The sequence below is a fragment of the Sus scrofa genome, chromosome 7, assembly GCF_000003025.6.
Source record: "Sus scrofa isolate TJ Tabasco breed Duroc chromosome 7, Sscrofa11.1, whole genome shotgun sequence".
In the NCBI taxonomy this organism is placed as follows: Eukaryota; Metazoa; Chordata; class Mammalia; order Artiodactyla; family Suidae; genus Sus; species Sus scrofa.
The window spans coordinates 4,862,106-4,877,853 of record NC_010449.5 but is presented as its reverse complement, the minus strand read 5'-3'; the positions used below and the strand labels follow the sequence as shown (position 1 = coordinate 4,877,853).

At 49.7% G+C, this 15,748-nt stretch overlaps 1 protein-coding gene across 2 annotated transcripts in view; it reads right to left on the bottom strand.

Annotated features, from left to right (window-relative positions):
* Window positions 1–15,205, bottom strand: part of DSP (desmoplakin) — a 52,978-nt gene extending 37,773 nt beyond the window's left edge. Inside the window, exons 1-2 of one of the 2 annotated variants that reach the window (XM_021100158.1) lie at window positions 14,648–15,205; window positions 600–702 (exon numbers count right to left, since the gene is read on the bottom strand). In XM_021100158.1, coding sequence (XP_020955817.1) covers window positions 600–702; window positions 14,648–14,844 — 300 coding nt within the window. In that variant the 5' untranslated portion in view covers window positions 14,845–15,205. The remainder of the gene's footprint in view (window positions 1–599; window positions 703–14,647) is intronic. The other variant, XM_003128168.4, reaches the window with a different exon arrangement.

Sequence of the window (15,748 nt, the reverse complement as noted above, 5' to 3'; positions counted from 1 at the left end):
ACCTCTGGGGAGAGCTGGGACAGGTACTCAGAAAATGCCATGGATCTCATGACTGCTACGCCCGTGTCAGTGACATCCAGGGCTCTCTCCGTGACATGCGCGGCTTACACGAATGCTACCACCTTTCCTCAATTGTCAATTGCTTGTTTGTCCATATTTCGTAAAGTTTCTCAAGTGGAAGTGCTCTTGCAAGATGGCAGATCTTCCCGAAAAAAGATAATAAATGAGTGGGGTCCATCGCAATCCACGAAAATCCAGTGATATAAACATGTCAGGCTGCACCTCCAGGAAGAGAAAGTATGAGTAAGTCGCCTAAATGGGGAGAGCTTGTTGCACTTGCACAAGCGTGGCAATCTGGATGTCAACCTTTGCTGGACAAAAACTATATGAAAACTGGTTCCCATTGGTTCCCGACAACGCAAGTAGGTTAGGAAGACACACACCTCTCTCTGTCTGTTTCAAGAAAGACACTAAGGAGGCGAAGGAGGGCAGGGATCAAGAGTGCAAAGGTCAGGGCCAGGAGTCTAAGTCAGCCCGGAACAAAACCAGGTGCAAAACCGGACGTGGACGCTACTGTAGGAGAAAAAGAGAAAGCTTACAGGCTGCACGATCAGCTCTGCCCGCATCAAACAATCCGAGCAGTTCTGCAGAAGCTCCTGGATGGTGTTCTGGTTCGGGTGCCTGGACATCGTTCCGGTTTGACTGATGAAGAAACACAAAGAAGGCGGACATGAAACTTTTTTTCGATTTGGCAATAATTTTATTAAACTTTCAGAAAAGTTGCAAAACCCAGACAAAGGCATTTCTGGTAGGTTCTTTGCCCAGAGGGCCCAACTGTTCACATTTGCTATGTCTCTTTGTCCCTGCGCCCGTCTGTGTGTCTGTTTATGTATATACATTTTTCTGAGCCATCTGAGAAGAGTCATGCTCCTTTATCCCATAATATTTCACCATGTATTTCTAAGAATAAAGACATTCGATTCTACAACCACAGTATAATTATCAAAATCAGGACATTTAAAACTGATGGAATACTATTTTCCAATCTATAGAAAATTTTCAGATGGTACCGGTTAGACCAATAATGTTCTTCGCATCAAGTTTTTCTCCCCAAGTCCAAGATCTGATCCAGAAATATTCCTTTGAGGAGTTCCTGTCATGGCTCAGTGGGAACAAATCTGACTAGCATCCATGATGACGCAGGTTCGATCCCTGGCCTCACTCAGTGGGTTAAGGAAGCTTCGTTGCCGTGAGCTGTGACATAGGTCACAGATGCAGCTCAGAACCCACGTTGCTGTGGCTGTGGTGCTCTGATTTGACCCCTAGCCTAGGAACCTCCATATGCCATGGATGCAAGCCTAAAAAAATTTTTTTAAATAAAAATAAAATAAACAGAAATATTTTTTTAAAAAATGGGAAAGAAATATTCCTTTGAGTTGTGAAAACATGTTTCCAGGAGCTTCTCTGCCACCCCAGCGACGGCACTGCCCTCACCAGCCCCTTTGGGAAAGGCAGCTTAGGACCCACAGCCTGAGGGCGTCCCTGGCCAGACTGGCTGAGGATCACTATAGGAGACAAAGGAAAAGCCTAGCTTACAAAAACGGCTTCTGCAACCCTAGAAAAGGACGATAATGGTAAAGAAAGTGATGGGAAACTTAAATTATCTTTAATGCAAAAACAAGCCCTTTTTCCTTTGCAGATGACCCGAGAGTATCTTCTGTACAACCCTCACCCAGCGTGGACATTGCACATGCAGCCCTTTTCCAGAAGACGTGGGGCAGAAACCTCAACACTACGATGCAGTATTCCAGAGATGTTGTAGGAGCTCCCGTTGTGGTGCAGTGGTTAATGAATCCGACTAGGAACCGTGAGGTTGCGGGTTCGGTCCCTGCCCTTGCTCAGTGGGTTAACGATCCGGCGTTGCCGTGAGCTGTGGTGTAGGTCGCAGACACGGCTCGGATCCCGCGTTGCTGCGGCTCTGGCGTAGGCCGGTGGCTACAGCTCCGATTCGACCCCTAGCCTGGGAACCTCCATATGCCTCAGGAGCGGCCCAAGAAATAGCAAAAAGACAAGACAAAAAAAAAAAAAAAAAAAAAAAGAAAGAAATGAATGTGACTTAAGAACCATGAGGTTGTGGGTTCCATCCCCAGCCTCACTCAGTGGGTTAAGGATCTGGCATTGCCATGAGCTGTGGTATAGGTCACAGATGCAGCTCGGATCTGGCATGGCTGTGGCTGTGACTGTCTGTGGCTGGCATCTGTAGCTCTGATTAGACTCCTAGCTTGGGAACCTCCATATGCCGCAGGTGTAGCCCTTAAAAGCAAAAAAAAAAAAAGATGTTGTAGATGTTCTACATTTTATTTTATTTTATTGTCCTTCTAGGGCCGCACCTGAGGTATATGGAGGTTCCCAGGCTAGGGGTCCAATCAGAGCTGTTGCTGCTGGCCTACGCCAGAGCCACAGCCACGCCAGATCTGATCTGCGTCTGTGACCTACACCACAGCTCACGGCAACGTCAGATCCTTAACCCACTGAGCAAGGCGGGGGATGGAACCCACAACCTCATGGTTCCTGGTCGGATTCGTTTCCGCTGCACCACGACAGGAACTCCCTAGATCGTCTACATTTTAAAGAAAGAGATTTCAGGAATTTGCTCCAGATGTAGGGGAAAAGGGTAAGCTCTCATAAAACAAGCCTTGCTTGTTCATTTGCCAAGATACATCAGGCCCCCGCCCAGCCCACCACGGCTGAGTTTAAGAGAGAGAATCGAGCGGATTAAATTATTGTTCAATGTTCAGGAAAAGGTCTTCTGCCCGCGTTCCTCCCAATTTCAGAGCCACCAGCCAGGCCAGCCTGCAAGGCTTTCCGATAAAGCTCTCTGACGCCTGTTTGATGTACTGGACTTTCTTTGATGTGTGTCTGCACCGGGAGGGGTGTCTGCGCGTGCTTTAAAGAAACAATGTCACTGTTTAAAAAGGAAAAGAGGAGCTCCCGTCGTGGCGCAGTGGTTGGCGAATCCGACTAGGAACCACGAGGTTGCGGGTTCGGTCGTTGGCCTTGCTCAGTGGGTTAAGGATCCGGCGCTGCCGTGAGCTGTGGTGTAGGTTACAGACCCGGCTCGGATCTGGCGTGGCTGTGGCTCTGGTGTAGGCTGGTGGCTACAGCTCCGATTCGACCCCTAGCCTGGGAACCTCCATATGCTGCAGGAGCGACCCAAGAAATGGCAAAAAGACAAAAAATAAATAAATAAGTAAATAAAAAGAAAAAAAGAAAAGCGGGGGTTGTCCGAAGCGTGGGTGGGAGTAAAAGCACAAGCGTGTGGGCAGCTTCCAGCCACCACGCCGGCCTGCAGCATCTCACATCAGAGAGCCACTGACTTTCTGTCTCCGCCACCCTGCATCCCTCCCCGCCAGCCAGGCTCCCCTACAAGCCGGCACTGGCTGAAAGGACGTGCATGAGGATGCTTCTGCCCTGGGAACCTGTCCCAGATGAGGCCACAGCTCCTCCAGGCAGGCCCCGGCAAAGCGCCGCCCGCACGGCGCACCTGCCAAACCCAGGGCGCCCCACCCGCACCCCGCGTGGATGCCGCCCGGCTCTTCCTCCCACTCCCGATCAGATGGGAAACCTGGCACCCTCCTCCTGTTGCTGAGACAGAAACTCGACTCCGTCCGTTGTCACAACTTGTGCAAAATTCCAATTGACTTAGAATCAGAACACTGTGCAAAATGCACCTATTATAACAGAGAGGGAAGATATATTATTCAAGAGGCAAAGGGAGAAATGAAGAAATACAGAAACGTCATTCAGAAGGCGAGGGCGGGTAAGTAATTAGGAAGGGCCCTGTGACTTTGTTTCCTTTATTGAGGCGGGATGAGAGGACCTTTCTTCTGCAACATCTGGTAATTCTGTTCAGCAACTGGGTTCAGAGGGTGATTCCCACAAAGAATGCCCAGCGCTGACCAACAAAGGGTGGGGCTCCCTCTCAGCAAAGTGGAAAGTCAGGTTTCTTGGGCGCTTTTATAATTTTGTGCCACTGTACAAAACTTTCACACAGTGAGCTCTAAGACAGGCAGGAGTTCCCGTGGTGGCTCAGTGGGTTAAGAACCCGACACAGCGTCCATGAGGATGTAAGTTGGATCCCCGGCCTTGCTCAGTGGGTTCAGGATCCGGTATTGGCTGTGGCTGTGGTGTAGGCCGGCAGCTGCAACTCCTCGCCTGGGAACCTCCATATGCCTCAGGTGCGGCCGTAAAAGGGAAGAAAAAAAAAGACCGAAGCAGATGAGCAAAGTCTGTGAAGTATTCCAGGACTCTGGTATCTCTGCAGCTTTTCCATAAATCCAGAATTATTCCCACATAAAAATGCCTGAAAAAAAATCAAAAAGAGGCAAGGAGGCTAAACTCACTTGTGAATGAATGTTCCAAGGAGTACATACAAGGCTTTTTAAAGTGAATGATGACACTAAATTCATCCGACAACAAAACATAAAACTGATCAGCTCTTGACTCAGCTACTGGAGTAGCTGGTTATAGCACACTTAGAAATGAACCAAAGCCAGGAAAAAGAAAGGTGAGGCAATTAAATGTTGGCTTAAAATATCGGTGGGCTTGCACTTAAAAAAAAAAAAAAAAGGTAGCTTCATATGTTGTCAATAATACTAAAAAGACTTCTTCATGCTTTACTAAAGGATCTGCCCACATTTTTTGGAAGTTCCCAGACTAGGGGTCTAATTGGAACTGCAGCTGCCAGCCTACACCACAGCCACAGCAACGCAGGATCCGAGCCGCATCTGTGACCTACACCACAGCTCAGGGCAATGCTAGATCCTTAACCCACTGACCAAGGCCAGGGATCGAACATGCAACCTCATGGTTCCTAGTCAGATTCATTTCCGAGCTGCACCATAATGGGAACTCCCTATTGAAAACTTTTTGAAGTCAAAAAAAATTATATTTTTACACATAATTTTAGATCTTTTTTTAAAAAAAAATCTCATTTCTAGAGCTCAGTTTTCTCACCTGTTTGGCTAGATGCTATCTAAGATTCTCTTAGCTCATTTGTTCTGCAACTTTATTTTATGCAACCACCAAACTCACTGCTCCTGTTGAACATTATCCATAAGTCTATGTTCGGAGTTCCCGTCGTGGCACAGTGGTTAACGAATCCGACTAGGAACCATGAGGTTGAGGGTTCGATCCCTGGCGTTGCTCAGTGGGTTAAGGATCCGGCGTTGCCATGAGCGGTGGTGTAGGTCACAGATGTGGGCGGCTTGGATCCTGCGTTGCTGCGGCTCTGGTGTAGGCTGGTGGCTACGGCTCTGATTCGACCCCTAGCCTGGGAACCTCCACAAGCCATGGGAGTGGCCCTAGAAAAGGACAAAAAAAAAAAAAGTCTATGTTCTGTTCAATTCATACAGTGCACTTTGGGAAAATGCAAAATTCTATCATAAAGGAAAAATCATTTTTAAACAAATACTTTTTAAATAAGCATGTAAGGACTTTTTAAAAAATCCCCAGCCTCAAAGAAATGTTCAATACTGGTATGCATTGGTGTTCCCAGTACAGAGATTTTAAACCACGTTATGAATTGAACTAATGAGGTCAAAGGTCAATTTTTAAATCCCATTTCAGTGACATGGAAAATGAAAGACGTCACAGAAAGAAAGAAGGAAGGAAGGAAGGAAAGAGGGAGCAAAAGGAAGGAAGACAGAAAGAAAAGAAAATTCACCTGGGTCAAATCAATCAGAAAAATATTGACTTTTACACTAAAAAATGAACAGCTTGGCCTTGAAAAAATAACACCTGTCCTTAAAAGTCTAACTCTTCCGAAATTCTGTTTTACCTTCAAACTCACAAAGACAAATGATTCGTACAACCAAGAACCTGCCTGCACATTTTTAAAAAATTCATTCTAAAACTAGTTTAAACAAGTCATGGTTCTACCCGTTTACCCAAAGAGCCCTTCCTCAGGGGCTCAAGGGAAAACCCGGTCTGGATTTTCCTCCAAGGATGGGCCACATGCACCTGTGAACAACCCCACAGCGCTTCCTACGTTTTATTTTACTACCTCCACCTAACACTCTTTTCTTAAAAAACAAGACGCCACAAAATTAACTGTGAAGCCATTAGTTTAACACTGTTTCCAAGAATAGTAGAGGAAAAAAGAAGAAAATACAAGACAAAGAGTTTGAAGAGAGGCATGCAGCATTACAAGGTAAAAATCTACTTTGAGAGCTACTCTCTTTGGTCCGTCTACAATCACCTGTGCTGATCATCAGACCCTCGGTCCACACCACCTAACTCTGTATTTTCTTTTTGTGTACACACCGTCTCTCGCCTGGATTCCTTCTTTCCTCCCTCTTTCCCTTGGCCCTTCTCTCTCTCTTTCTCTCCTTCACCATCTCCATCTCTCGCCTTCCTTTTTATTCATTCCATCAACACAGGGTCCCGCACAGGTGCCAGAAATGACATCTTTTTTTCTTTGGAGTCTGACAATTGATTGTTTAAAAACTTTTTTTATTAAAGTGTAGTTGATTTACAAAGTTGTGCCAACAGAAATGATGTCTTCTGTGTATTCAGGTTCATGGATACAAGAACTTGCAAAAACTCAAGAAATATTTGGTGGGAATTATGATAATTACATAATGCATTAACTTTGATCTTAAAACTTATTTGCATCAATATTGATTTAAAATCTATTTGCTTAGCACCTTATAATTTTCAAAGCGTGTTCCATATACTATTTTGTTTGAGTTTCTTTAAAAGGTCTTGAGGGGAGTTGCCTTAGTGGCTCAATGGATTACAAACCTGACTAGGATCCACGAGGATACGAGGTCGATCCCTGGCCTCTCTCGGCAGGTTAAGGATCCAGCGTCGCCGTGAGCTGCAGTGGAGCTCACAGACATGGCTCGGATCTGGCATTGCTGTGGCTGTAGCATAGGCCAGCAGCATTTCAAAAACTTTTTTAAAAATGTAAAAGATCTTAGTAGGGAGTTTCCTGGGGGCCTAGTGGTTAAAGACGCTGCATTGTCATTGCTGTGGCTCTGATTCAGTCCCTGGCCAGGGAACTTCTACATGCGCCAGCACATCCAAAAAAAAAAAGGAACTCAGGCAAAAGAAAAATACTCATAAAGTTTGAGAAGAAAAAATTTACTTCTTCATTTAAGGGCAATACCCCACCTCCAAAACTCACATATCCATGCAAATGTCACCTTTCCATCCTTTGGAAGTTACACAGAGAAGGCTGCCTCCGCCACACTCCCCCCCACCCCCCACCTGAACCTCTCCCCTGCTCTGCTATTTATTGTCATTATTGACACACCTGCAGCCCTGCTCCTGGAGAGCAAAGGTCCCATCTCAGTCAGCCTCCACTCCTACACGCACCCAACAACAGGGAGCTCTGCATACGGAAGGTACTAGATGCATGTTTGATTGGTTTAGGAAAGTCGGAGAAAAACAAAGGCAAATAAGACTCCTATGAGGGTACTTCCACTCATGACCCCGATCCCAAAAGCTCCATCAGGCGGTGCATCTACCGCCCCCCCCCACCACCACATACACACACTTCCCACCCCAACAGTGAGCAAAAAAGGTATCTCGAGGTTTGAGAAAGACTTCCTCTGATCCTTGGTTTTTGTCCTCACTCTGGAGCTTTGGAAGCCGTATGCTAATAAAGCTCCCCTTCTTTCCATGTTTACTGTGTTCAGTGTTTTTGGTGGATTTGGGGGTGAGGGGGGGGGAACCTGAGGATTAACTTCATAAAGACTGTGAGGTCCACCCCCTGCTCGGCCGCAGCCGGTTGGACGGCCTGTGATTTGGGCAAGTTACTCAGACGCTTGGGCCTGGAGTTTCTGCATCTGCAACCTGGAGGAACTCAGCCTTTGTGGGGGTGGCGGGGGAGGGGGGGAGATGCTTAGAGGAGGCGCAAGGTGTGCAAAGCCCCGTGAAACTAACTCCACGCTGCACGCTCGCTCTGACAGGTGGCCCCTCGATGCTGCTGTGACATGATTCACAGATTTCACCTTTACGTTTCCTGTTTTTTGCCCCTCCCCCCAATCATCACTTGGAACTTTGCCCAGTTCATAGTTTTAAGGGTATCTTGCAGCAAACTGGGGGTGGAATGAGAAGTTTAAGAAAAAAAGAGAGAGAGAGATGAAGATTGGGTATAGAGTGTGAGGCATTTCTGAGCTTCCTACCATTACCTATAAGACCTAAAATAAGGTTTGAGACAATTCAAAGAGAGTGATACATTTTAAGTGCATGAAAAAAATGTTTTGAAGGGATAAGAAAATTCAGACAAAGATGCTTTGTTTTCCCCTGTTAAGTGGGGATGACATATGTATATCGACCCTTACAAATTCGACGCCAAAAGAGGGATTCTGTTTTTGAATTACTTTCCTATGTGAAAACTTACATTCATTCTGAAGTCTTTAAAAAAATCATTTACAAGTAATCTAGTTATCTACCAAGAAGCCAACTCCTTGTATTTTTTTGGGGTGTCAGATGCAGCAAGGGATGTTGTATTGCCATGTCAAAGATTTCAATCCTAGGAGTTCCCTTCATGGCTCAGCAGTTAACGAGTCTGGCTAGGATCCATGAGGATTTGGGTTTGATCCCCAGCCTCGCTCAATGGGTTAAGGATCCAGTGGTGTCATGAGCTGTAGTGTAAATTGCAGAATCGGCTCAGATCCAGCATTGCTGTGGCTGTGGTGTAGGCCAGTGGATTCAGCTCCGATTCGAACCCTCGCCTGGGAACCTCCATGTGCCACGGGTGTGGCTCTAAAAATTTTCAGTTCCAGTTCCCTGGTGGTCTAGTGGTCAGGTTCAATCACTGGTCTGGGAACTAAGATCCCAGACCCCCAAAAAAAGAATCCCAAGCAAAAACCTAGACCTATTGGCTGCAGCCCGTCCCTCCTGGGCCATCACTTGCATGAAATGTAGATTTCACTTTCCCGGGGTGTCTGAAGGCCCTGGACCCTTCGAGCCCAAGGTGGTGGCAGTTAGGTGTCGGTGATGGGACGGTCTAGCATTTTACTAGTGGGAAGCTGCCTCAGACGAGTCTCCCTGAGCCTTGGGGTCTGCAGGGCGGTGGCTTCAGCATCAGAGCCACACCTGCCCATTTTCCCAGGTGTGCAGGTGAGAGAGAGAGAAAAGCAAAGGGCGTGGTGACAGAGCCCCAGGCGCCAAGGCCTCGGGATGGGGTGCTCCTTCCAGAGCCTCTGAAAAGTCTGGAAAGACTGGTTGGCTGAGGGCTGAGTTATAGACGCCCCAAGTCACCACACCTCAGCTCCACCCTAAGAAGTCTGCGTGGAGGCATCAGCATTTTTTTTTTCTTTCCCAAGAACTTCCAATCACCTGGACGACAATGAAATCATGTCCATATTTAGAGAAAAAGTTAACTACTTGTTGGAAGCCCTTTGGGGGACCTGCCCAACAATTAGCTGGCGTAATGCATCACAGGGTGCTTTATGGCTCAGCAGACAGAAACGCCACAGGAGTGCTAATGAAACAACACAATGGCTACAAAAAAAATATTTTACAGGCACGCAACAAATTAAAACCAAGCAAAAACTCATACTGGATAGAAGAGTTTGCAAGGAGAAAAGATAAGATGAAATTCTTTTCTTTTTCTTGCTCTTTAGGGCCAAATCTGCAGCATATGAAGTTCCCAGGCTGGGGTCCAATCGGAGCTGTAGCTGCCGGCCTGCACCACAGCCACAGCAACGTGGGATCTAAGCCGTGTCTTCGACCTACACCACAGCTCATGGCCACACTGGATCCTTAACACGCTGAGAGAGGCCAGGGATCAAACCGGAGTCCTCATGGATACTAGTTGGGTTCATTACCACTGAGCCACAGTGGGAACTCCCAGAAAAGATGAATTCTAATAACTAAGGTTTGATCTTTTCTTGAGTCATGGTGGTATACTGGACTCAACTACAGCTCGGCTCCTAACCAGCTGCGTGACCCAGGCCACATCACCTAACTTTAACCTCGACTTCTCACCTGTGAAATGGGAACTTTGTCATAACAAACATAATATACCTGGCACATCGTGGGTGCTTGCCAGGCAATGGTAACCATTATTAACCGCCCATCTGATATTGTCATAAAATACAGAACTTACTCAAGCCTAATCTCATGTAAATGTGACTCTCTGCCCTATATCAAGCTAAACTGAATCCTGTCGTTTCCCAGAAAAATATTTAGAAGAGCCATTCTATGAGTCACCCAACTCTAAGCCTGTGTTCTCAGATTCCCCCTTGTCTCTCTGATCCAGTTCTGAGCTAAAGCTGCCACTTCGCCAAGTCCGCTTTCCTGTCCCACCACCACCAACCTCAGCTAGAGTTCCATCACCTCCTCGCTTCCCTTTCTTAAGCCAACTGCCTCCTGCAGGCTGCCGCCCCAGAAAGAGTCCTACAGATTCCTAAGACCATCTGATTTCCCTGCTCCTTCAACGGAGACCCTCGCTGGCTTTGATGAAACCTGCCATGGCTCCCGTAGGCCTACCCAACCCCCTACCATGGGTTCCAGGTCTCCCAAGCTCTGCCCCCAACCCACCCTTCCTCCCGAGGGCTTACTGCTTCCCCACCAGCAAGCAAATACTCCAAAGGGAGACCGTGCTCTAGGCCTTGAACTTGCTCCTGGTTTTCCACGTCTCACACTTTTCTCGGGCTCTTCCCTGCTTTACCTGCTGAAATTCCCCAAAGTCGAGTCAACGCCACTTCCTCTGTAATAAAGTCTTGCCAGTGCTGCCACTAGGATGTTATCTCATCCCCTCATGATGCCTGTGAGTCATGTGCGCCCCTCCTGTCCGTCATCCTTGTAGATTATGGTACGTGTGACCTTATCTTCAAGAGCATCCACTCCCTTCCAGAAGTCTCTGTATTTTCACCTTTGCATCTCCCCGACACTTAACACACAGCAAATGCTCAGAACATACTGGCTGGATAGTGAATAGATGGAATTGAGCCACTTCTGTCCTATCAGTAAAGGGCTCTCTCTCTTGTCTCCTACACAAGCACATGGTCTAAAGGCACAGGGCGACAGAGGGCAGAGGTGCGTGGCCACCAGTTCCCGGGCGGACCGGGCCATGCGTGGACTCTGGGGTTTGGGGCAAGTCTACTCTACTTGTCTCTAAATTTGAAACCACTCTCTAAAATTAAATGCAAACTGACCTGCTTATCTCAGGCTAAGAAAGAGGCTTCTTTTCAAAGGTAGTTTAAAACACACTTTAAAGTCTGTAGCAAATAGTGATCGCACAGCTTTTGGCTTGGAAATCATGAGCTCTGGAGAAAAGTAAGCATTATCATGTTAACCACATACTTCTAAAGCTTAATGGCTGTACTTGGCATTTAATCCTCCTACAAATTCCACACGTTGAACCGAGGTCATGTGGCCACCGAATTTCACTACAGCTTGGTAACTGCTTTCGATTGCAGGAAGAAGCTACTAGTAATCCTGCCTTCAGTGAAAACAATGTAACACCCCATACGAGAAAAACCCAGTGTTTCAATTTTCAGAAATAAACCTCTTAAGTGATCAAGCACCCTAATATGCGCCAAACTTTAAAATATTAGATTGCGTGGCAGAAGGTAAAGAAAATAGCTGCAGATGTCAATGAGCCTAAACCAAAGACACAGAAGACACAGGTGAAGGAAGTAGGGATTTTATCTGTAACACATTCCTAAACAGTGACAGGGTTGTTAAGTGAAGGACAAAGGGACGAGGTTGTAAAGTCACTTTCAAAGGAAAAAATAAGATTTGGGCTCCGTACGCACTCATTAGTTTACAAAGGGAAGAGGGCTAACTACAAACGCTGATCATTTTTTTTTAAATCAATCTAATTCAGCCAATAAAGTGGAAGCTTGAGAAATACAGGAGTTTAGAGTCAGCCAGGTGCTTCCATCCTGGTTTGGGTTTTTTGTTGTTGTTGTTTGTTTGGGGCTTTAAAAACCTAACCTCAAAAATAGAAAAAATAAAATAAAAACAAAACACTTCTATTTAGAAAAACTTTCGGCCTGAGAAGTGCCTTTTCAATCCTTAATCATTATTCACTTAGCAGAGGGTAGTGGGGTGGCAGATGGCATCCTGCTTCTACAAAGGGCGTGCTGGGGCCAAAGAAACCCCTCCGCACAAAACGCTGAGACACCCAGGAAAAGAGGTGCAGTCCCGGCCCCACCTCTGTCCAGTCGGTGGCCATTATTTTAAAATGTGTTAAGTCAGCACATGCGGGCTCTTTTGCATTGTGCTAATTCTTGGAGTCCAAGAGCACCAGTCCAAGAGCAGGCCGGGACAGGCTGGGGGAAACTTCCAGCACCTGGATCAGGAAGGGATAACCGCCAGGGGCTGACTCAAGCCCCCAGCCTGCCGCTCCGAGGGCCCAGCGGCCCCCGCATCTCAACAGCACTGCGCTGAAAAACACCCTGCCTCCAACTTAGGCCACTTTTCACTTGAGTCTGTTTTCCCATCCTGAAGAGATGGAACACTTGACAGGTTGATAATCACCCTTGAGCTTGGAAGAACCAAACACAAGAAATGATGCTATATTCTGAAAAAACATGGAGCCTCCCCAAATTCAATGTTTTGGCGAAGTTACCTTATAAACTAGGTATCTATATGCAGTTCATTAACCAAGATATTACAAATGTAATTCTACAAGAAGCCAAGGGAGTGAAATATTCCATTAAAAGTAGTGTTTATTAACAATTTAAAACATATGGACTCTAGGATAACAGAAGCATATTTATTTGTGGGTTTGTTTTGTTTTGTTTTGTCTTTTTAGGGCCACACCTATGGCATACGGAGGTTCCCAGGCTAGGGGTTGAATCAGAGCCGTAGCCGCTGGCCTGCACCACAGCCACAATGGCAGATCCGAGCCGTGTCTGCAACTTACACCACAGCTCATGGCAATGCCGGATCCTTAACCCACTGAGGGAAGCCAGGGATCGAAACGTGGGTCCTCATGGATACTACTCAGATTCGTTTCTGCTGAGCCATGACCGGAACTCCACAGGCATATTTAAAATAAAACACTTGGTTCATTAAACACAGAAAAGCAGCAGCCTTGCAAATTCTGATTTGGATTTAAATACGTAGATTCAAAATCATGTGTGTTCCAAACACTGGAAGACTGGGAGGGAAAAGTAAAGTGTCCAAACAAACAAAAAACCAAGTGAAAAAGAGCAACATTTTCGTCCCAGTCTCCCTAGGGGCTTGGCACATTCCTCCTGGAAACCCCCAGGTGCATTTTGCTCTTTAAACAGAGAGCTCCGAGAGTGAGCTGATGCTTTGCCAACTCAAAAGAGAAAATAAATTTCCAAGATGATGAGGGAGGATAAAGAAACGAATAAATCCAAGCGGAAAGCAGGTTGCAACTCGACTTTGGAGGCCGTCCCGGCCTCCAAAACTGCGGGCCAAACAAAACCCCCTGGAGTGTATTCCGGTGGCTCCTCCCCAGCCCAAGGCCACAAGGCTAGGTCGAAAAAGGTCTGAAACTCAGGATTCCTTCTCCCAAAGCCCTAGTAAGGGAAGAACTTGCAGGGGGCGGGAGGTGGGTGCGGGAGACAAAAGTCTCAAGTCTCACCTGGAAGCCCAGAGTCGCGTTCAGGGGATCTGGTAAATGGAGGTTCATCTTCCCCCACCTCCAACCCAAATGCCCCCCACGATCGGTTTCGCATTGATTCTGAGAAGCAGCTCCTGCTTTCTTATCACTGCGCCTCCCTGGGACACCCGGACCCACGCGGCCCCCACATCGAAGGGTAGTGGGGGTGGGACACGGCCTCTCCCCTCTCCTACCGCTCGTCCGCCCAAAGCGCAAGACCCCGCGCCCGCGTTCCGCCACCGAAACACAGAGGTCGTCCCTCTGGTGCCTTTTGTAAAAACTCGCAAACAAAGGGCGCCGGCTCAGGACCACAGGTGTGCCCGCTGCCGGGGGCCGAGTCGCGAAGGGCCGGGGCTGGGGGTCAGGCGGCCGCCTCTGCGGGGGCGTTTGGTTTGGGGAACAAGGGAGGCCGAGGCGGGGCCTTCCCGACCCAGGACCCGGAGCGGCCGGGACGGCCGGGCGCCGCTGCGGACGTGGTCTCGAGGTGACCACGAGTTTGCGGTGAGCCAGTAGCGACAACCGAGCGCCGAGTCCACCCGGGCAACCCGACAGGCCGGAGCCCCGCTCCGCTGCTGTTGTGCTTTTGGTCACAGTTAGAGGGTTGGGTTTAGAGGTCGCAGCCCCGCCCGCCTGACCTCCCACCTGCGGCCCGGGACAAAGGCGATGCCAGCCCGCCGCGCAGGGGACAGTCCTGGGGGCAGCCTCGCCTCGCCTGCACCCTCGCGGGCTGGCCTTGGGCCCCCGCTGGCGGGGAGAGGGAAAGCGGGGGGGAACTTGAGTCTTTGCTGCTCTCCGCGTTCGCGCCCGTGCCCACCCCGGTCTGCGCGGCGCACTGGGCGTCGGGACACGCGGGTCCTGCCCCAGGGCCAACAGGAAATGCGTGCACGATCGCGGACAAAGAGACTGGCCCCTTTCTAGACCTGAGTTTCCCCGTCGGCCAGAGGTCGACGGTCCCTGCCTGTCCCCGAGTGCTAGGATTCCGCTAGGGAAGTGTAGGGACCCCACCGTCCCGCGCCCCCGGGCGCTCCGCGCCGGCCCGGTACCCACCCGTAGCCGTCCGAGTTCTGCTCGGTGACCGTGCAGCGCCGGGAGTAGTACATCCTGCTGGTGCCCCCGCCGCCGCCGCCCCCGCCGCCACCAATGCCGCCGCAGGTCATCTCATAACGCAGGTCGGGGCCGGACTCGGCGCGGGTCATGCGGCCCAGCGTGTTGATCCGCGGATGGGAGCCTCCGTTGCAGCTCATGTCGGCGAGCACTCTGAGCGCCGCTCAGCGCCGAGGCAGACGCGAGGGTGGGCCGCTCCGAGAGGGCGAGGGGCTCCCAGGAGAGGCCCCAACCCGGGAACGCGCTGGGGGCGCAGACGGATCGCGAGGACGCGCCTCTCCACCGGGGCCGTCCCGGCCGCTGCGAGCGCGGCGCGGCCGGCGGGCGGGGGTCGGGCGCCGGGGACGGCGACGGGCCGGGAGCGGGAGCGGGACGGAGAGCTGCGGCTCGCAGGGCGGCGAGGGCGCAGAGGAGCAGGGCCGCGGCTGGGTGGTGGTGTTGGTCGGCGGGGGCGCGAGTCTCCTCCCCGCTGGCACTCGGCGCCGAAGCCACACCTGGCGGGTTTCTTCCCGGGGCGGGGTGCGGTCGCCGCGCCTCCCCGCCCCCGGGGGTGTCGCCGACGCGCCTCGGCCGCCCCTCCCCACCTGCGCCGCCGGCCCGCGGCCCCGCCCTGCGCTCCGAGGCCCGAGTAACACCGCGGGGCGGGGGCCCGGGCCCCGAGCGCCCGCCGGGGCCGTGCGCTCGGCGCCGCGCCGCGGAGGCCGGGAAAGCCTGGCCCCCGCTCGTAAGGATTTGTGCGGTCTCCGGGTCGGAAATCGGCTGGAAAAGAAGTCATTCGGTTGGACGGTTACTTGTGAACTATTGCCTTTTGCTTATCCCTGGAAACGAACGGTGCCAACCAAGCTTTGGCTAGAAACAACTGAGAGAATGCTTAGAGGATGAGGTTTTGTTTGGGGGCTTTAGGGAGTTTTCTTTTAGTCCACTAATCCAGAAAATTGCCTCTGAAGCCCGTTTTCCGATGTGCAAAGGGATCTGTACCCAAATCCACCCCTTTCCCGAGAAGTCTTCACCATAAATAATTAATTTCTTTGGCACGACGATAAA